Here is a 21,102-nt window from a genome sequence, read left to right as displayed (position 1 = left end):
CCTTTGTTTCTCATCAAAAAAAGTTCCACCTGAGGGTTGCGGGGGAGGAAATCCTTGGGAACAATATTGGAGGCACGATTGGGGATAGGGCTTCCACCAAGCAAGAAATCATGGATGCTCCTGCCAATGAAATAACCATTTTGGATCCAACCTAGTATGTCACCACTGTATATGATGCCTGATATCAATAAATTAGGAATTTAATTTGTTAGGAATATGTCAATTGGTGGATTGTTACACTGAGTTTGTGAATTCAAGTTCTATTGGAAGATAAATGGATATTCCAGCATGAGCAGTAGTAGTAACACAAAAAGATATGGCTAAGTACGTTAGCCCTTCCTCAAACTCTTGAATATATCCCTAGCCAGGCTGCAGAGACAAAGGTGAAGGAAGCTGTTGTTATGTTTCCAGCTCTGGAATGTGACTTTAAAAAATGACAGCAAGCAGCTTTTTTAAAAATAGTTTTTGTCAAACAGAAACCTTTTACCCCATGTTTCCTTCTTGTGATAGTATATTTGCCAGCTTCAAAAGAGATAAGTGGAAAATTTAAAAAATGTCAGACAAACAAACCTGAAGTTCGAGGCCATTTTATGCACACTATTTTGGCTGTGTTATGCACACTATTATGGTTCAATAATGAACTCAGAATATTAGCAAAAGGCATGTTGTTCAACAGCTTTGGGTACCTTTCCATGAACAACTTGAATGAATGGGTCATTCATTTATTATTAACAATTGCCGTCATCTAGTTTTGTCCTTTACTTCTCATACATTCTCATCTCTTACTAACAATTGCTATATTCCAGTTTTGGCCTTTATTCCTCTTACTTTCTGTCTGGAAAATGCTGCAGATGTAGTTTTAAAGTTACATATTTTACTGCTACAACTTCAGGAGACTGACATTGTTTTTGTTATATCTGTATTTCTCACTCATTAATATACTCAGAATTCTATATATGAAGACATGTCAAGACCTGATACTGCATTCAGATATAATCCTGACAAACAGTCTGCCCACATTTGTCACATTGGAGCCTCTTAATTAATCCCTTCTTAAAATAAAACTAGTTTTTAAAACTGGTAAAGCAAACAATATGCTCTTTATTTTTTATTTTATGTGCAAGATGCGTCTAAATCTTGTCATTAGCTACTTAATGGCACTTCTGTGTGAGGGTAATTTTTCTTTGAGAGTGAACAGTTATAGCAAGTCTGAAGTCTCCAATAACTTTAATGTATTTGTATTTATTCCAAAATAAATTTTAACTTTCCCTTGCATTTCAGATAAAGTGTTCAATAGCATGATTAATGTAAGCACCTTGGATTCACTGAAATTAATATTCATTTAAGAGGGAACTGGATAAGGGAAACTATTAAACCCTGGTTTTGTCTTTAAGTTGCCTTCTACAATTTATAAAAAATGACAGCCCAACTCTCTCTCACACACACACACACTCCTTCTCCCCATTCTGCCCTGCCCTTGCACTCCTTATCAGTCGCATCCCTGACCTAGTCCTGTGTCCCTCCCTCTCCCCAGACACACACACATCCAGACTCCCTCCTCCCCCCTCTCCTTACCTCTTACGGTGGTGCTGGCTGGGCCTGCTGGTGCACTTCTGCACCCACAGAGGATTTGTGGCAGCCGCCTTTTCCCACGGAGGCTGCATGGCCACTACCTCTGCCCACAAAGGCTATGCGGCAGCCCCCCAGTTCTGCAGAGGCTGTGCGGCATCTGCCTCCACCCACAGAGGCCTCGCAGAAGCCACCTAGACCCATGGAAGCTTTGCGTCCGCCAACACCACTCACAGAGGTTTTGTGGCTGCTGCCACTGTCCACGGAGGCATCGTGGCCTCCTCCTCTTCCCATGGAAACTTTGCAGCCGCCACTTCAGCTACAGCATTGGCCACTTCCGCCAGCATTGGCCACTTCCGCCTCTTCTAGCGTGGTCCTGGGCTGGGGCTACAGGTGTCACATTCATAGTCACATCCATTTCAGAGGGCACGCTAGATGATGTGTTCCACATCAAAAAGGGCAAACAGCATTTGCTTCTCAGTCCTTATGATACTTGCACATTCTTTGATATCCTAGAGATAAGTCCAAGATTGCATTATAGATGATCTGTGAAATAGCTTTGGATTTTTTTCTCTCAATAATCTTTGAATAACTCAAGTTATCCTTGAGTGGGATTTTGCCGCCTTTAGTATTTTTATTTATTTATATTTATATACCGCCCTCCCCCGAAGGCTCAAGGCGGTTTACAGGGAACAGGAAACAGGTACAGATAACATAAGGAAACACATGTGACAACAGCAATAACAATACAGCAATAATAACTCCAACATGATATAGTATAGTAATACCATTGCATTAGAATCACTGAATCTTCACAGAAACCAGAATGAAAAGCATTTCATGGCTTGTCTAGCATAGGTAATTCAAAGGTGCTTAATCAACCAAACACAGTAATTTTGTGAGATACAAAGTCATCAAAAATACAAAATCCATTTAGTACTGTTTATCAGGGTTAACTAAAATAACACATAACATTGTGCAAGTTTCTGAGCAGCAATTTCTGTGGACTTCAGTTTAAGTCATGTCCTATCAGCAGAGGGGTGGCCAAACTGACTCTCCAGATATCTATGGACTACCAGATATCTATGGACTGACTCTCCAGATATCTATGGACTACCCCTGCCAGCATGACTAATTGGCAGCAGTTCATGGTAATTGTAGTCCTTGGACATTTGGAAAGCCACAGTTTTGGCTGCCCAAGCACTAGCAAAATTGGGGGGGGGGATTTAGGAGCTACTTTGAATGGAACTCCTACCCATCTTCTTTTCATGTTTATATCTGTTCCAGGAAACACTTGGAATTTCAGGAGTTCTTTCTACATTTTAGCTGGGCTGCCCAATCCATCAGTATGAGAGAATATATATGCACTCTGGTACCATCCATTTAATAGGAAAGATTCTGGTCTGAAAAGTTCTGCGTGCAAAGAACTCTCTTGCTCGTGACAGATAATTGAAATGGATGAGTCACTGTAGTTTAGGGAAAGATAGAAGATAAGCCCATTTTAATAAATTAAGTGATTTAATCAGACTGTTCCTATTCAGTTTTGTCTGTATTGATCTTATCCCTTACTTTTACCTAGCTATTTTGCATGTGTGGAATTTTCAGATTTGAATATAAAGAACAAGGGAGAAACAATTTACCAAAGTAGCAAGATTATAATTTACCCTAGAAAAGGATTATGTGACTCTTAATGTGCCTGCAAACATTCTACTTTCTTGATCCTCTTTAGACTTTTAATCAAGGAGAGATAACTAGTAAATATTTTGTATGAAATATAGTCTATTGCATGCTTCATAGGCATCTCGAATTTAATGTGAAGTTTTTCTTTTCTGCCCAACTCTTCAATATTCTATTCTTGGACAAGGTGTTCAAGACAATGGTGGAAACATAACTCTAGAGCAGTGGTTCTTGACCTGGGGGTTGGGACCCCTTTGGGGGTCAAATGACTCTTTCACAGGGGTTGCAGCAGGGCAAGCAGCTTGGCTGGGCAGGGGGGGTGCACCAGCTACACCTGCACTTGGTTTTCTTGGCTTCTTCCGCACCCTTCTCTCCAAGGGGGACCCAAGGTGGCCTACATCCCTTTACTGATGTCTCCAAATCAATTTTGTCGGAGGGAGGGTGCCTGCACACAAAAGCTCACGCCTTGAATAAATCTTTGTTGGTCTTAAAGTGCCACTGGACTCAATTTTTGTTCACACCCTACCCTTCCGTCCAAAGGGCTCCCAAAGTGGCCGACATCACTCCTCTTCTATTTCATCCACACAACAGCCTGCGGGCTAGATCAAAATAGAGTGTTTTTCTGTTTGGAGCAGTGGAAAAGAATGATATTGGCATGGTGGGACAAGAGGCAGAACTGAACTGAGAAACCCCAGGGGGAAAAACAATTTATATACAATCATGAAAAATGAATCTTCACACCATTGGTCAGTTTTAGTAAATCCTAGTCACAAAGTATACCTAAAGCACATTATTCAGTATGTGTGAAAACTGTAACAATTGAAGTACATAAATATACAGGTAACCCTGATTGTCATCACTACAACAAAAAGCAAAGCTCTAGCCCATGATTCTCCAAACTTTTTGAGCCTGCAAGCACTTCCAGAATTCTGAAACAGTGTGGTGGGCACAAACAGAAAATGGCCTTAACATATACACAAAACCAGTCTATTATATTTAGCTAATGCTTGAATATAAAAATATGCAGACCCATATAATCTGTTTTCATTTGTACACCATACTATTCTTGGGACAATTGTGGTTTGTCAAGATTATCTTTGGATGTCATTAGAGAACGGGTATTGATTAGTGCCAGACTGTGAAGAAATGAACAGTACTATTCATGAACTCAAAGGGTTACAATATCAATTTAAAATATTCTCAGCTCAAGACAGTATGAGCAATTGAATGGGGCCTAATTAGCATACAGATACATACAGTGAAAAACAATCATTCAGATTCATATCTGAAGTCTCAGGCTGTGAAGAGCTTTGAAGGTAAGAACCAGCACCTTATATAGAGCCAGCCTGGAAATAATAGGTAATTCTACAGCAGGTGTTATGCATTGGTACAGGCTGGCTTCAGTTAATAGTCAAGCTTATTAGTTGAATTAAAAGAAGCCAGAGCATATTAGTGTAGTCTAGGCTAGCCTTGAGGATAAAGCAACATGAATCAGTGTAGCTTTGTCAGCAGAGTGTAGAAAGGGAGACAGTTTGTGATATAATGGAAACAATGTGCTGCTGGCTGTGTTACAATTCTAACCTGCTTCTGTAACAGAAAGGCTGTGTACAAGTGTACTCCTAAAATCTTCATATGAGCCATAAAAGACAGTGTCACTCAACCAGAGTAAGTAAAACAGTTTCTTCGAGATCAATCTTGCAAACTAGTTTTTCCTTAATCTTCTGTTGCACAGTAGTTTCATTACTACATTATAACAAATTGGGAGAAATCTTCTGTCAACGCCAAAGAGTTCGTAATACTAGCATAAAGAACCCTTGGCAAGATTTCATTATCTAATCAGTGTGAGGATCTAATTTGTAAGTGGTAGCCCTCAAAACTCCATGCATCCTCCTTATATTACTTGGAGAAATCAGGCTGAATATACATAGCTTATCTTATGGTAAAGTACATTTGATTTTGTTAAACACTTAAACTGATATCCAACAGATTTAGAAGATTGTATCAGTAAAGAGTAATGCAGAAGTACTATAAATAATTACCCAATTTCAACTATGTCATTATAGAAGAATATAGCAATTTAAGAAGAACCCTGCTGGAACAGACTAGTGGTCCATCTAGTCCAGCTTCTTGTCTTAAACCATTCCAGAAGCCTGCAAGAAAGGGAAAATGTCATAGATGCTTCCACCCCTTCCTGAATACCCATCTGCCAATAAAAATCCCCCAAACTCTGGCCAACCTTCAGAAAGGCCCAAATTATCAGGAGAAGGAGGTGTTTTTTAATTTTAAAAAATGTTTTAATACTTAATTGTATGTTTATTTTTAAGTTTGTTGTCAGCTGCCATGAGCTGACCAGGTGGGGTACAAATAAAAATTAAGTAGTAAAATGAGAATTATATCATAGAGAATCATTATTTTTGGCCAATTAACTTCTGAAAAAGGAAAACAAGTTCATGATAGAACACTGTATGTGACACTTGGTAATGAACTGATAAAATGGTCACTTATGGCTTTCAATGTATTCTTGAATGAGTGCCTTGGAGTAAAAGGTCTGTATTCAGTTTGGCTTGTGATTTTATACTTTTAAATCATCAACTCAATAAATACATACATTTGATAGATATGAATCTTGTACAGCACTAAAAGAGAAAACACCTTTGATGAGAGAAAACACCTTTAAAGTGTTCTACCTCCTACCTATATTTCTTGCTATCACTCTCTTTTCCTCTCTTTATCACTTTCTACCTCACTGTCTTTGTTATTTTCCCCCTTCCCCCATGCTAGCGCCCATTGTATCAGCTACAATGGGCTTTAGTTCTAGTATCAGATAAACTACAATCACAGCTTTTCCAGATTTCATGTGTCTCTTCAAGTGCAAGTGTTTGAATATTTGTATGGTGGATCAATGCAGAATCCAGAAACAAACTAAAGTGCAATATGAAGGTCATCATAATATCCAAATTTGTATCTGAATAATCCAAGATCTTAATTTATGCGGATCTCATTGATGAGAGAGGAATTTAATTTATCCTATCTGTTTCTTGTGTTGGCAATTTTCAGGCATGAATAATATACACTTTTTGAGATGGTGACTATGGTATTTTGGGAGAAAGATGTAAATGAATAGCTTCAATGTATATTTTCAAATATGTTCAGAGTTTGTGACAGAAGTATAAAAGACATTCTCATTTTTATTCATAAGCATAATATTCTTATTTTTCTAGATGTTATTAACAACAATGGGTATTTTGTTACAGTTTTGTCAAAATTCAACATCATGCCCTGTTGAAATGGTGGCATCTTAAGTCACTCTTCTGGAAATATTTTCTGAAATACATTTCTGATATATTCTGATATATTCCAATACACGACATGAATGGATTAAGTAAGAAAAGTATGGTTTCACTTGCAATTATTTTGATGTGAAACCACATTTTCCTTAGAATTAGGAAAAACTGTCAGGAATTCATGCCATAATAATTAAGTTGGTGAGCCTAGAAAAAGAAAAAGGAAATAAAAGAATCTTGTCTCTCTTTCTGTCCAAAGAATCTTTGTATATGCATCTCTATAATGTATACGTAGCTTATACTGTAATTAATAGATATGATTATTTTAAAGTACAAGTCATGGTTTTTCTCAGTTGTTCATAATGTACACATTGCATAAGCAGCAGTAGTGGTCACTCAGTTGAGTGCCGTACTTTTGATCATCTTCATTTTTTTTTTTATGTTGTAGGATTACGAAGCCTTTAACCTTTGCTGACTGTGTAGGTGATGAACTGCCTTTAGGATGGGAAACTGTTTATGATCAACAAATTGGTATTTATTACATGGACCATATAAATCGTAAGTAGTATATGTTTTTCTCTCAATCTGTGATCACAGAAGAGAATTTCATTGAAATCATAGTTGTATATTTTTACACTATAGCATTGGCTAAAGATAAATAAGTGAAATTTCCAAATTTGGTGCAGTGCTTGCAATACAGAAAAAAAATTTTTCTATTAACTAAAGGCATTTAGTGTGTGGCTTAATGTAAAAAGTATACTGTATTTTGAGGGAGGCAAGGCAGCAGATATAATTGGCAATCTTAATATGTTTAGGTATCTTGAATTCTTTCTGGAGATAATTCCTTTGCTTCTTTTTGGAGGTAATTCCTTTGCTTAAAATGCATTTTTCTTAAGGTGGGTCTCTCCCATTTCCTTTTCTTTCTTGCAGCTTTGGGATTCTTTAAGTCGCAAAAGGAATACAGTATTGGTTGTTGTTTAGAAACCAGCAAGATTGTCTAGGAGTCAGATTGGCTGGAAGAAAACATTGAAGACCTGAGTTCAATAGGGACAGTACGATAAAAAAAAGAATGATTGAATAAGAACATTTATTAGACATGGCTAAAGTTGGCGAATAATGAATAGATTGGGAAAAGAAACAAGCATGATTTAAGTGAGAGCTTATGATAGGGTAAAGGATGGCAAGGTCAAAAGAATACAGCATGTGGTTGTTCTATTCTTTCTCAGCATTTGGGAGCATATGGGTGCTTTCTTTTACAAATTAGAATTCTGTGCTGGGTTACGTAGCACGTAGGAGAAGATGTAATGCAGAGAAGCCTCCAAGTACAGAGGAATATTCTTTGAAAGAAGTAGCCTAAGCATAGAACAAAGTAGTCAAACTCTTGCAGGGCAATTCTCAAAGCATTGTTTGGCCACCTTAAGTCTCCTAGTCCAACAGTAACTACTTTAGTTTCAAATGGAATCAAACCATAGTCTTCTTCCTAACTAAATACATTTGGGATCTGTTGTTATGGCTCTTCAGTAAGCAGGGTGATAAATAATAATTCATATTAAAAATCTGTGTACAAAGGGTTGGCCTTTTTTCACACACAGGATATTAGCATAGTTTGGCATAGCTGTTTCATGTGTTTGATACTTTTATCAATATATTTTAATTTATTCTTTCTCCAGAACTTACCCAAATTGAGGACCCAAGAGAGCAATGGAGAAGAGAGCAAGAGCGAATGTTAAAAGAATATTTAATTGTTGCCCAGGAGGCACTTAATGCCAAAAAGGAAATTTACCAAATTAAGCAGCAACGTTTTGAGCTAGCACAAGAGGAATACCAGCAACTGCATAAAATGTGTGAGGATGACAGCCGCTCTTACACGAGCTGTAAGTTTTACTTATTTTCTTAAATTAAATTCATATATAATTTCCAGGTTCATGTGCTTGTATTCCTGGCTGGATGAAGAACCACAGGTATAAATGGATCTGTGTGTCTGCACCATTTCCATTCACCAATCCAACGTGAGTTCCTTTGAAAAAAACAGAAATACTGTCTCATGGATATTGAAAAAGGCACACATTTATTTCTTCTGTTTCCTATCTTTGTTATGTACTTTTCCTTTCTTTTTCTTTCTTTTTCTCTTTATGTTGTGCTGTAAATTCTTTAATAAATAGTTATATTTAAAAAGAAAACGTCACACACTTGTAAGTTGTTGGTCCGTATTTCAAGATGCAATTAATTTTTTTTTAAAGTTTAAAGTATTAATTCTTGTAACTAATTCTTGTAACAAATCCAATTTTTAAAAATAATTTTTATATACTGTACGTATTTTTGTACCAATTGTTTAATTGAAATAACTTATATTACCATCTTCTCCTCCTCCCTCATTCATATATTCAATTTTGTCAGTGTTGATGTTGCAAGGGCAATTGCCAAACCAATTTTCTGTGAAGGTGAAGTTCCTTGTTTTGTGGTGCGAGATATAGAAGGCACCAATGATGACAGAAATAGAATTGGGAAAAGCAGTCTCATTATAATTGATGCTTTACAGTATGAGTCAGTCTGTTTATAAAATATTTTCCCTTAGTTTTTAAAACTTTCAATGGTTCCTTGAGACTTCTGTTTTGAGCCATTACAGGTTTCTTGAACAAGGATACTTTTATTTATGAGGCATAATATTAGAGAATGAAGATTCTTCCTTAATTTTCTTGGTCTGCTTGTAACTCTTTTTGAGCCAAAAAAGAAAAATTGAGCCAAAAGAATTGCTTGTAAGAGGTGCATAGGTGTTTATTGAAGTACTAGCAATAATGCCCATTAGGTTTTAGAAAGCCTCCTTCTCTCACTTTGCATTACCTATTAACTTGTGCGAATGTGTACAGGAACCTTTCTTCTCATTAAAATTATTATCCCTCCCTTGTTTTCTTCAAGGAGCATATGGTAGGGAATGTGGTCTCTCCTCCTATTCTCACAACAACTCTGTGATATAGGATAGGCTGAAAGAGATTGACTGGACTGAGGACATCCATGGAGCTTTTAAAGTGTTGTTATTATACCAACGGAAGAATGCCTTCAAGCACACTGAGTTGCTTTGGGTACCTAGTTTATAAAAGGCTTTCCCAATAGCTGCAACTCTTGTTTTCAATACAAAGCGCTTCCTACCCACTGCTTACGGGGCATCCTGGCAATGATGATGCACAGCGCCCTCCTGCCCTGCACTCTGGCCTTCTTGGCTGCCTTTCACCCCAGTTTATTTGCCACATAAGGCTGCTGAGGCACTCAATATCCTCAGTGTCAGTGAGGCATGACCAAGTCAGCTGTATTTCCTGTCGGGGTGGCTGTTGCAGGCTAAGGCCCCTCGCTGGCATCTGGGACTGTGGAGTAGGCCATGCTGGAAGCTCTTGTGCTGCCTTGGCCCAGCACTAGCTTCACCTCCTCCATTGCTTCTGTTCTTGCTGGCAGGGGTAAAAACATTCCACAGCTTCACAGTTTCACTGCTAAGGGCTGCCCCAGCCCTGCAATAGCATATTTACTGAAGACCTAAAAGGGGGGGAGGGAGTGAAATATGGAGCAAGAGCTGCAGTTGGCCCTGAGTGGGGAATATTCCACAAATGGTCTGGTTTCATCAGCAGTTGCTGGGCAGATCCCTTGGACTTTTTCTTGTAGGTGGAATATCTCCCACTCAGGGCCAATCTTTTCAACATTTTTATGTGCCCTCCGGGCCAGCTGGTTCGGAGCTTTTCCCTGAGTTGTCATCAGTATGCTGAGAACAATAAAAGAGGAACAAAATGACCCAACCTGTGTATACAAGTTAGGAACCTTAGAGGTTGTAAGCAGAAGAATATACTAAATATTAGAATATAAATATTTATTCCACCTTATAGTCCCCATTGTTCCATTACATGAATGTATTTAAATATTAGACCACTGGGGAAGACCCCAAGTTGGGTTGAAATGTGTTTGGTTTTTCATATCGGGTCATTTATCCATGAGTCAATATGCCCTGGATTTGTGCAATAGTGCAACTAATTTTGATATTTTAAATTTTTTAAATGTGTACATGAATTGAATAAATATTTGTATTTTAATATTAAGTATATTCTTCTGCTGCTCAGCCTCTAAGGTTCCGAATCAGTATGCTGATAACACCCAGCTCTATCTCTTGATGGATGGCCGCCCTAACTGTCCCCCAGAAACATTTGCCAGTTGTTTGGAAGCGGTGACGGTATGCCTCAGGCAAAGCCGGCTGAAACTCAACCCCCCACCCTCTCCCAAGATGTTAATCCTGTGGTTTGGTAGGAAAGTGTGCTTGCCCAGAATGGACAGAGCCTTTTAAATCCTTGCCCCCACCTGGTGGAATGAGCCTCTATAAGAGCTAAAGGTCCTGTCGGAGTTGACATGGCTGTCTGTTCAGAGGAAGGGTCCAATCCGGACCCTTCCTCATCACGGACACATCCCGCCCCAGAACCCCTTACCCTTTTATATAGTCTGTGGTGCCCGTGGCACCACGGGCGGTGTTAAGATGTGGATGTGAACAAATCTTATTCTTGCTAATTAACTTAAAATATGTTAGTTGCAAGCTGTTGGCTCAAAGATGTTTCTACCCAGTTTTTTCCAAGAACTTTGGGAACTATCAGTCACAAAAAATGATTACTTCGTAGCTGAATCTAATCACAAAATGGTGGCTTGTTAAAAATTACAAGTTTTAGAGATATTTGATAGCCCTAAGGTGAGGAAATCTTACTTTTGTTGCTTTCCCATATCTCTACACCTCAAATTGTAGCTTTTCCATCATTAGAAAAATATAGTTTTCATTCATTTCCCTAGAAGAGGCAAAGAGCAGCTTTGATGCTGAAGGACAGTGGCAATAGCATGCTTTTTTCCTGTCCAGAGCAGGGGCATATGCATATGTGAAGGACGGGAAGCAGATGGAAAAAGGTGCAGTGCAGTCATATTCTGAGCTAAGGTGTGTGTATGTGTGTGCACATGCTGCCTTCGTTGCACAAAAGAGAAGAGGTAGCATTTAATGGAAGGATAACAATGACCAATTATGCGTGGGTCAGAAAGCCCAACGTGGTGGCGATGGCTTCGGGGAAAATCCCCGATTATGCCTAACGTTGCTGCCATCCAAGGCCTGGCCCGACTCAGGCCATCGGAAGACCCGTGTTAAAGGAACGTGGGTTCTTACGCAGGCCCGGGAGTGCAGCGGGCGCAGGCAAGGGCTGGCTCATGCCACCCTGTGCATAATCGGAGGAGTCGGGCCTTCACACCGGGCTCCTCCCCTGTCCTACGGCGATTCTGCAGGGACACCTCTCGCTCCTGCCAGCTCCATGGCTCCGCGGAGCTGACAGGGGCATCCTCCCACTCCTACCATGGTGGGAGAGCAGCATGCTGCTCCCCACCATCATGAAGCAGGGGGGCTATGCCCCCAATCTCCCCTCCGTTGCTTGCGCTTCAGCGTGTGCCCAGCTCTTTCGGCTCCGTGTTGCCTGCACGGGACTGTTGCACTGGGGCAGCCTGCGTGCACCCTGGAAGCTCTGCCCCTGTGTATAATCGGGGGATGGCGGAGCTTTCGGCTCTGGCGCAACGGCACGGCGGCAGCTCGGCATAGCTGCCACCATGCATAATCGGTCAAAGTGATTGCAGCAACACTGGTGGAGAGATAGGGAGCTACTTTTAATGCTTAGGAGTGACTGGTAATTCCCAATTGACTCTACTCATATCTGACTAAATATGTAAATGTGCTGATAAAAACTGGACAAATTTGGGGAAAACCATGTTTTTTTCCTCGTCCCCCTCTCATCAGTTTTCTTAATGCAAAATTTGGGAGTTTTGGGTATACTGAAAAAAAATTTCTATGAAATATTGACCGTTTTAGAATGAGTGGAATTATTTCAAGACAAGGGGAGCAGACATATATAACTCTTTAATCTAAGATGTATTAATGAGCCTTATCTTCATGAGTGGAGCATGGAAGCAATGAGAGCCCTACAACAATTGCATGCATTCTGTTGTCCTTTTGACATGACTTGTGGCTGATCTTTTAATCTCTCCCTCAAACCACTGTGATACATATACCCACAAATTGGGTAAAAAGTAGCTTATTGGCCTATCTTGCAGGAAATATGGCAGAAACTTCACCCAAAGCCTCAGAGGAAAACTGAAAGTTTCATTGAGAACTTAACGTTCTCTAACCAGACAGCAAAAATTAAGGTACATGTGCTAAGATAGTATAGCTTACAGTTTTTTTCACAAATATTAATATTTTCAATTTTGCTCGTACAGAACTAAGGCATTTATAACTTTTAAATCCCATAAATGTCAACTATTCCGATTTTATGTGCTTTAATATATTATAAATGGTGCAATCTATTTTGTTAAAACAGTCATATTAATTTTGGCTTGATAGGACACAAAGTATTGCATATATTTCAATTTTTCCTAAATTTTCCATATTTTTCCTGATGGAGAATGAAAAACCCATTTTTTCCCTCTGTGTCTTCAAAATTTCTAAAAAATTAACATTTTTACCCTTGACCCAGAATAGACTAATAAAGATTTCTGAGGTTCCTCACAAAGTAAAATGATGGGGGGAATAAGCAAAAGTTTTGTGTCAGTTAATTGACAGCTATTTAAGATGAATGTCACCACAACATGATTGCTCAACTTAATTTTCATATCTAGGATGGTCATACAAAAATGCAATTAGCTCGTCTCAAAAATGGCAAGGAAATATGTGCTTTGTAACTGATAATTTTAAGCCCCTCACTAGGAAAATCTTATGTCTGCAAAGTTCTTCAAGAGCACATTGTATAAGTGCTCTATCGCAGTGGTCCCCAACCTTTTTATCACCGGGGACCACTCAACGCCGGGGACCACTCACCGGGGACCCCTCAACGCCTTTTATTGAGGCCCGGTGGGGGGGGGTAGTTTACTCCTCTACTCTCAACCACTGCCCTAACGCTCTCTGATTGCTATGGTAATGTTTAAACATCCCTTCAAAATAAGATACAGACACGCCACAACAATGAAGTGTGTTGTAAAGGGCTGGGGGGGATGAAGTAAAGGGCCGGTGGGGGGGAGAAGGCGTCCTTTGGGGCCCACCTCCAATTAGTCGAAGGACCATATGTGGTCTGCGGACCACAGGTTGGGGATCGCTACTCTATCGTACTTCAGTGTGAATTAAAGGAATATTGGGGGGGGGGAATTGTTGGTTTTTTACCTCACTCTTCTCAAAGCCTTCTCAATGTTTCAGTGCTGTAATGCTTCAGTGATTTAAGCACGATGGAGAGAATTGACTTGTTGTGGATCTTTGTTCAATTTTCACCACATATTGTAGACTTTGACTGCATTCATTCTAAACAACAAAATCAGTATTTCTAAACCTTAACAGTTTAAATAATTTTAATTTTGTTGTATTGCTTTGTTCAGTTTGATAGTTCATGCTTATGAGCAACTGAATTTGGTTTATTTGGGGGCAAAATAGTCCTTTCTGGAGTGTGAAAACAAGATTATTTTCATAATAACAGTGCTTGATGTAACAAGTAGGGTTTAGAAGAAATCAGTTTTGTTTTGCTTTATTTAAAGTAAATACAGTTTGAAAACTTGTATCACATCTAAAATATGAAATAGCTTTTAACAGAATCTTGTGAAATGGTTTAGACTGATGTGTAGATATCCTCTATTTGATTCTGTGTTGTAATCTTAGCTTTATCAGAAGACAGTGGCACATAATATCCAACTACTAAAAATTTTTGCTTATCCTATTATATTGTTGTATATCACTTTTACAAGTGTCTGTTTTAAACATGAAGACCTTTTTTCCCTCTGTCAAGCATTCTCTGGATTTTCAACCAATACCAAATATGACCCATCCCAGATTAAAGCAGAAATAGCAAGTCGACGTGACAGAGTGAGTAATCCTATTTATTACTTTGAAAAATTATGTTGTCTTCTTCTTCATATGTTTTCTTTGTACTTAAATGTAATAACACAAGTTTTTTGCAAGTTCTTGTATTGTGATTGTATGAGTTTCCTTTTAAATAATCCTCTCATTTATTGATTGCAGAATTTTTCTGCCTTCCACTTATTTTTCCCACCTCTCAGATGGCAAAAAATTAATATATATGCAGTATGGTAGCAAATCATATTGTAGTTTTTTCAAGAGCTGTGTATATCTGCAATATATTTATACTTTAAAAGTCTATAAATACGGCAAATAGTATAACTATATATGCTAACAATTTTATAAATTATGTTGTTCAGTCAGAAAAAAAGTTTAGGTTTGATAAAAAAGGAATCCCCCCCTCCCCGAAAATTCTTTTTTTCTGAACATTTTTTGGGGGGGGGGGGAAGGAATCCCTCCTCCCCCAGATTCAAAATTGCTAGAAATTTTATATCTCTTGTATACAGTATTACCTGCATACTAGTAACATACTGGCTTGTGACTAGACGAGGTGGCACAGGCAGTTGGAACATGGCAGGATTTTTTTCTAGACTGCTTTTCCAAGCTGGGACTAGGAGGTACTGTTTTGCAAAGGCCTAGAAGATAGATTTTAGAAGGTGGTGCTGATCAAACCATTTAGGCTGTTGTGAGCCCTGCAAAGCTCCATCTGGTCCTTTATCCTTGTCATTGTCTACATGAAACCACTGAGTGAAGTTATCCAGAGATTTGGACTGAGTTGTCACTAATCTGTGGATCTGGTAGCCCGGATGAGAGGGGAAAAGAGGGGTATAAATCCTATAAATAAAATAAACCAAAATTGAAAGAGGGACAGTCATATTCACTGTTAGCTTGTTGGAAGTGGCTAATCTAGGAAATGACAAGACTTTATTTTTAAAAGGCGAAAGGGATACAGACAGTTGTTGTTAAGTTAAATACTTTCCTCCTTGACCTTTCTTTTTAAAATCAAGCTTTCTAGGTTAAAGCGAGAATTAGCACAGATGAAGCAAGAGCTGCAATACAAAGAGAAAGGAGTGGAGACACTGCAAGAGTGAGTTGAAATGTAGTAGAATTTTAAATATTTTATGTAATTCTAGTAACAAAACTTAAATGTTTTGGTCATGTGTGCTCGAAAATAGTTTCATTAATGTTTTGTTTGATACAAAACTTGATACAAATAGTAACAAACTTTCTGAAAGGGTTTCGTCATAGTCATCCTTTTGTTTTGGGGTAAAGTCTCTACCCAGAGACTAAAGGTAAATGTACAGTGAAGAACCCCTGCAAGGCACCATAAAGCCATTGAATATTGCAGTCACTACCATTACTTGAAATGGAAGACAGGCCCAATTTCCGTTTCCTCTTTCAGCCTTCCCTCTTTGCTATTGTTCATGGGAGTAACAACAATTAGCAAATTTCCTGTTTCTTGTTTTGTGTGATAGGATTGATCGTAAGATATCAAATGCTCATATGAAATATAAATTGGATGAAGCCCAAGCAATAATGAATGAACTCCGAACCATCAGAAAGGCTATTTGTATGGGTGAGAGAGAAAGGCAAGACCTAATGCAGGTAAGAAATTTTCTGTTACTTAATAGTGACTGTGACAGAATCACCTCACTGACCCACAAGGGCTGCTCTGTTCAACCTTCCCAAGGCATCTAGATGCCAGTGGCTGCCCAAGTCACCATCCAACGACATGCTGCTGCTTCTGCTCACCCAACCCTTGGAGGGGTTTTCTCTCCTTTGGATATTGTTGCTACTAGCTAGTGATTTTAGGAATTACCTACTGAGAAAGCCGGTGCTCCCAGCTTCCCTTAAAGGTAAAGGTAAAGGTATCCCCTGTGCAAGCACCGAGTCATGTCTGACCCTTGGGGTGATGCCCTCCAGCGTTTTCATGGCAGACTCAATACGGGGTGGTTTGCCAGTGCCTTCCCCAGTCATTACCGTTCACCCCCCAGCAAGCTGGGTACTCATTTTACCGACCTCGGAAGGATGGAAGGCTGAGTCAACCTTGAGCCGGTTGCTGGGATTGAACTCCCAACCTCATGGGCAAAGCTGTCAGGCGGCTGCCTTACCACTCTGCGCCACAAGAGGCTCCTCCAGCTTCCCTTACTCTGTTGCTATTCTGTGACTCTATTTAGTGCCTGTGTCTTGCACTATGCAGCAACCAATTCCTGCAGGGAAGGCTTACCGTACTTACACACTCCCAGGGAAATTATCTTGAGTCAGCCCTATGTCAGAAATGACATAGAAGGCAAACGAGGGACCAAAGGAGGCAGAGCAGCTGCTTGATGAGGATACAGGGGAGAGTAACAAACCTCTTAAAAAAGGAGGAAGAGACAGAAGTACGACTTAAGTCTCAGATGAAGGAGTGTGCAGCTATTCTCTGATTATGGTAAAGAATTGGAAGCATAGTACTCACAGGATGAGGACTGAAGGACAAGATCTCTTTGCATAAGCTGTTGCAGGATCCATGCCTGTTCCACAGACAGCCCTTTTTGAAACCCAGACACCATGAGCTCAATCTGCGTGCAATGAATGAGACTGCCATCACATCCATGTCTGCGCACCTGGAATCCTGTGCAACTTCCCAGCCTGACTCCTGCCTGAATAACCTCCTGACTGTTTCATGACCATGTGGGATCTCTGCCTGCCTGAACAACCTTTGGACTACTCCATGACTCTGTTGAACGCCCACCCGTTCTGGCTCGGTGCTTGTCTTCTGACTGCTTTCTGCCTGCCTCTGATCTCAGTCTGGCTGATAGCAGCTCAGACTTGCTTGTTTGGCAACACCACCGCACTCCAGAGCAAACCTAGATGGGCCAGCACAGAGATAGCAATTTACCAACCAGCCAACCCTTTCTTTCCTGACAGTCTGTGCAGTATGGAGAACAGTCACCAGCATTCAAAACTGTAAAGAGTTTATAAAAAGTAAAATGTCCAAATATATACTCTGAGCACAGCAACAGACTGAGCAAGACATTCAAAAGATATAAACTCACAATTTCTCTGGCTCTCATTCTGTACATGCCATACCTGGTCTTGTTCTAAGCAGGCTCTTTTAGCTTAGAAGTTACCACATTATCTGGGAATTTTAGTTCAGGCAGCCAGCCCTTTGTGTGCTCCGTATGGCAGTGGTGGCCTTCAATGGGAACTTGGGTATGAGATTTCCTTCCCCAGGATGAAATGAGCCAAAATGGATCCTTCATACCAAGGGATTTTATTATAGGTGTTTGACCCTGTGGGTCTTTAACTGAAGTCTCTAAGACGGTACATTCTACACCTTCCACATCTCTGTTTCCTTTCTAGGAGTCAGCTTCCAGATGGAGGAATAAGCTGGCTGTTTCATGTCTATTAGCATTTCTAAAGCACAAATTGTTAGTACTTGGGTGAGGCTTGGAAGCAGTTGCCCTTCTGCCTACCCTCTGCCCTCTGCTAGGAGAGAGAAAAAGGTTTAAAACCAAATGTGAAGATTTTTACAGCTCAAACCTCCAGATATTTGTGGTTTTGCTGTTTATACAAGACTAGTATCTTAAATGGACTCCAGGGAATGGTAGAGGACAGGAAGGCCTGGAGAATCATTGTCCATGGGGTCGCAATGGGTCAGACATGACTTCGCACCTAACAACACCAAGTATCTTGTATAATCACATATTTTTTGTTAGCTATTTAGCTTGATGGAAATGTGTGATTTTTACTGTTTCTTGGTTCATAGTTCATGCCTGCAGTAGGTACCAAAGTCAGGCAGGAGAGGACTTGGTTTCTCCCAGATGGGCATTCTCAATATGGGAAAGGAAGAAATATGCCAGAACTCACTGATCAAGATGCAGGGGGTTTGCTTGGTTTTTTTTTTGTTGTTGTAATGCTACCAAGCCATGTGGACCCCAGATCCAGACTGTCCTGCTATTACACCCTGCTTCAGAGTTTCCCCATCTTACATCAGGCACAATAGGGTGACCTTGGAATGCAAGGAAATGGCTTCGTCTTAGTGTAACGGAACACGTTTGAGCACATTCTTCTTTCCTGTAACTGAATTGTTTACTATTGGTGTTGCATGCAGAAGAGGAAAATACTTTTTAAGAGCAGATTTGAACATGATTCAGTAGCTGAGAATCAAGCATGTACCTACTTCCTTACAATTAAAATACTCTGCAATTGTCAGAGTATCAAGCAGCCAGGGAGGAGGAATAAATGCAGATATTAAAGTGCCCAACTTCCCAAAAAAACTCTTAACTGTTCACTCTGCTTTCCTCCATCTCTGTGCTTTTCAGCAGTCTTACAGAGAGATGAGAGAGCTGAACAAGAGACAATCATGGCTCCCAGCACTGGCACAGCTTCCGGGAAATTATCTCTGTCAGTGCAGATGCTTGTAGACATTAGTGACTGGTTTGGTTGCCGATTGTGCTGCCTGCTGCCATACTGATTTTCTTTCGCTTCTTGTGTAGTGGTTTTAGGTGCTTGTGTGCTCAGCAGTTGTAAGGCATAGAACTAAACGAGGCAGAGAAGGTTAACCATATCAGCTCAGCTATAAATTTGCCTTGCAGCCTTAAGCAGACTGCTGTCTCTCTCGGTCTCCCCTCTCCAGAATGTTAAGGCTTCGGGAGATAATTTAAAACAGTTCCAGCATTTGTAAAAGGACGCTGCTATCAGATGGTAAATGTCTCACATTCATATTGTTCTGATAGATAACTTTACATGAAAAGAGAGCAAGTCTGTGTTTGAGCAAGACTATATTTAAGGACTTATTTACTTTGAAGTAATGTATAGTTTATATACAGTCTTGCAGTATATACATTCTTTATGCTGGACTAAAATGCTAAAACACTATGTAGAGTTGATTTGGTGCCTCATTGAAATGTATTGTCACCTATATATTGACTGTTATAAGACCAATATTATGGAAAGTTTTTCAGAAAAGAAACCACCTTGTAATTTTAGCATGACCATTGTAGGCAGTGGCTTTGTACTAGATAGACATGATTCATTCTGGTGTGGGTGTTTGGGAAATGGGCTGTTGTAAAATTTGACAACACTTGGTCGAAATATAGGTGAGAGGAGTCTTGAGACATGTCAGGAAGGATTAGTCAGGTCTAAATATGGCAAGATGTAACCATGCTGCCAAATGCAGCAATGACAGCTTTCTGAAAATGAAGCATATTTATAAAAGCTTCTAAGACGAATTCCAAAGTGTTCCATCTTTATCTTTAGGTTTTATGGTCAACTCCATTTTTATGGAATCCACTACATATTTTCTCATGGTTGGCATATGGAGATTTTATTTTTGAATTATTACTTTATTACAGCAAATGGGAACATTGAAAGATGTTTGCAATAAATGGATATAACTAAGCTAATGTGTAGGAGGGAGACGGAATTTAATGCTAAGTGGCAGCGATTTACCAATTATGTAAAGGGGTTCAGTTCCACTGAAATCTCTGTATATTGGTATACGTATTCAAAGTCACTTCTCTTTGTGTTGTGCGACATGATGATGTAATATAACAGAAAAAAAGATAAATTAGAAGCCTCATTTCTTTATCTTTGAAAGTTTTAGGTAAATATGAGAAATTGCATAGGTATGGGTTACATTAGCCCACCACCCACAGTGGTGAAAATATCTTTTTGATGATGCCACCTGACATTATATTCTGCCCTGGTGAATTAGCTGCCTTATTATCAGATCTCAGTAGTATGCAAGGGAAACTTCTAGCATAATATTTTTGTTCTTTAACTTTTGTTCCCTTTAGTTCTATGGTTTACTTTGGGGCTTTTTTTTAGTAGAGCTATTTGGTAAATCTGTCTAGACTAAATACAATTTGCAGTATTTACCAGTTGTAGAGATTGTTTATTTTTGTACAATAACTTTTAAAACTTGCTGTATGTGTGTAAGTAAGGACCCCATTCTATATAATTATAATCCTGTCATAAGAAAAATCTTTGAGCTATTAGTAATTCTACTATTTTAAAGAAGAATTTATTGAACCACAAATAGATTCTTCTGATCATTTTTCTTTCTCACCCTTCACCCCGTTCACTCTCTTTTTCCTTGTAGAGTCTGGCCAAGCTGACAGAGGGATTTAAGAATAGTTGTTGTATTTCAGAATCTCTGCAGGATCTTCAGTATAATTCTAGCTTGCACACTGACTCCTGTTTACCTCAGCAACAATGTGATGCTTGTTCTCAAACTGACATCATTGGGGAGGTATGTGCAGTTTATAAAAAGAGTGTTTTGATAAACTACTATAGTTTGAATTAGTTTTCCAGTTAAAGAGAGGAATAAATACATATGGATTCTCCAAAGGAATTTAATTCCTGTCTATCTTCTACAAAAGCAAAAAATGATGGTAAATTTCTAAAGGCAGGTACCTCTAAATTTCTATAGACATTTTACAAATTAATAAAACAGTTTAGCAAATACATCTAAAATTATTTCTTCATCTCGTCTCTGTAACTAATTAGTAGGTAACCCATTTACAGTTTCCAGAGGAAGCTTCAATTTGAGACCTAAAAAAACAAAACAAAACAACCAGTGGCTGTTTGTTAATTACCATAAAGAGGTATTGATGAACTCCTTATTTCTTAAACTGATTGAGAGTCTCAGATACAAATTACTCCCTTGACAGCCTTGGGCCATTCCTTTTTGTT

At 39.3% G+C, this 21,102-nt stretch overlaps 1 protein-coding gene across 4 annotated transcripts in view; it reads left to right on the top strand.

Annotated features, from left to right (window-relative positions):
- The window catches only part of WWC3 (WWC family member 3), an 81,233-nt gene that overhangs the window by 15,382 nt on the left and 44,749 nt on the right, over window positions 1-21,102 (top strand). For all 4 annotated transcript variants that reach the window (XM_077343260.1, XM_077343262.1, XM_077343259.1 and 1 more), the window contains exons 2-7: window positions 6,979-7,088; window positions 8,201-8,404; window positions 14,351-14,427; window positions 15,429-15,508; window positions 15,897-16,026; window positions 20,510-20,659. In XM_077343260.1, coding sequence (XP_077199375.1) covers window positions 6,979-7,088; window positions 8,201-8,404; window positions 14,351-14,427; window positions 15,429-15,508; window positions 15,897-16,026; window positions 20,510-20,659 — 751 coding nt within the window. The remainder of the gene's footprint in view (window positions 1-6,978; window positions 7,089-8,200; window positions 8,405-14,350; window positions 14,428-15,428; window positions 15,509-15,896; window positions 16,027-20,509; window positions 20,660-21,102) is intronic.

This window comes from Paroedura picta, chromosome 6 (genome assembly GCF_049243985.1).
Source record: "Paroedura picta isolate Pp20150507F chromosome 6, Ppicta_v3.0, whole genome shotgun sequence".
In the NCBI taxonomy this organism is placed as follows: Eukaryota; Metazoa; Chordata; class Lepidosauria; order Squamata; family Gekkonidae; genus Paroedura; species Paroedura picta.
Note: the sequence above shows the minus strand (reverse complement) of the source record. Positions and strands in the feature narration are given on the sequence as shown.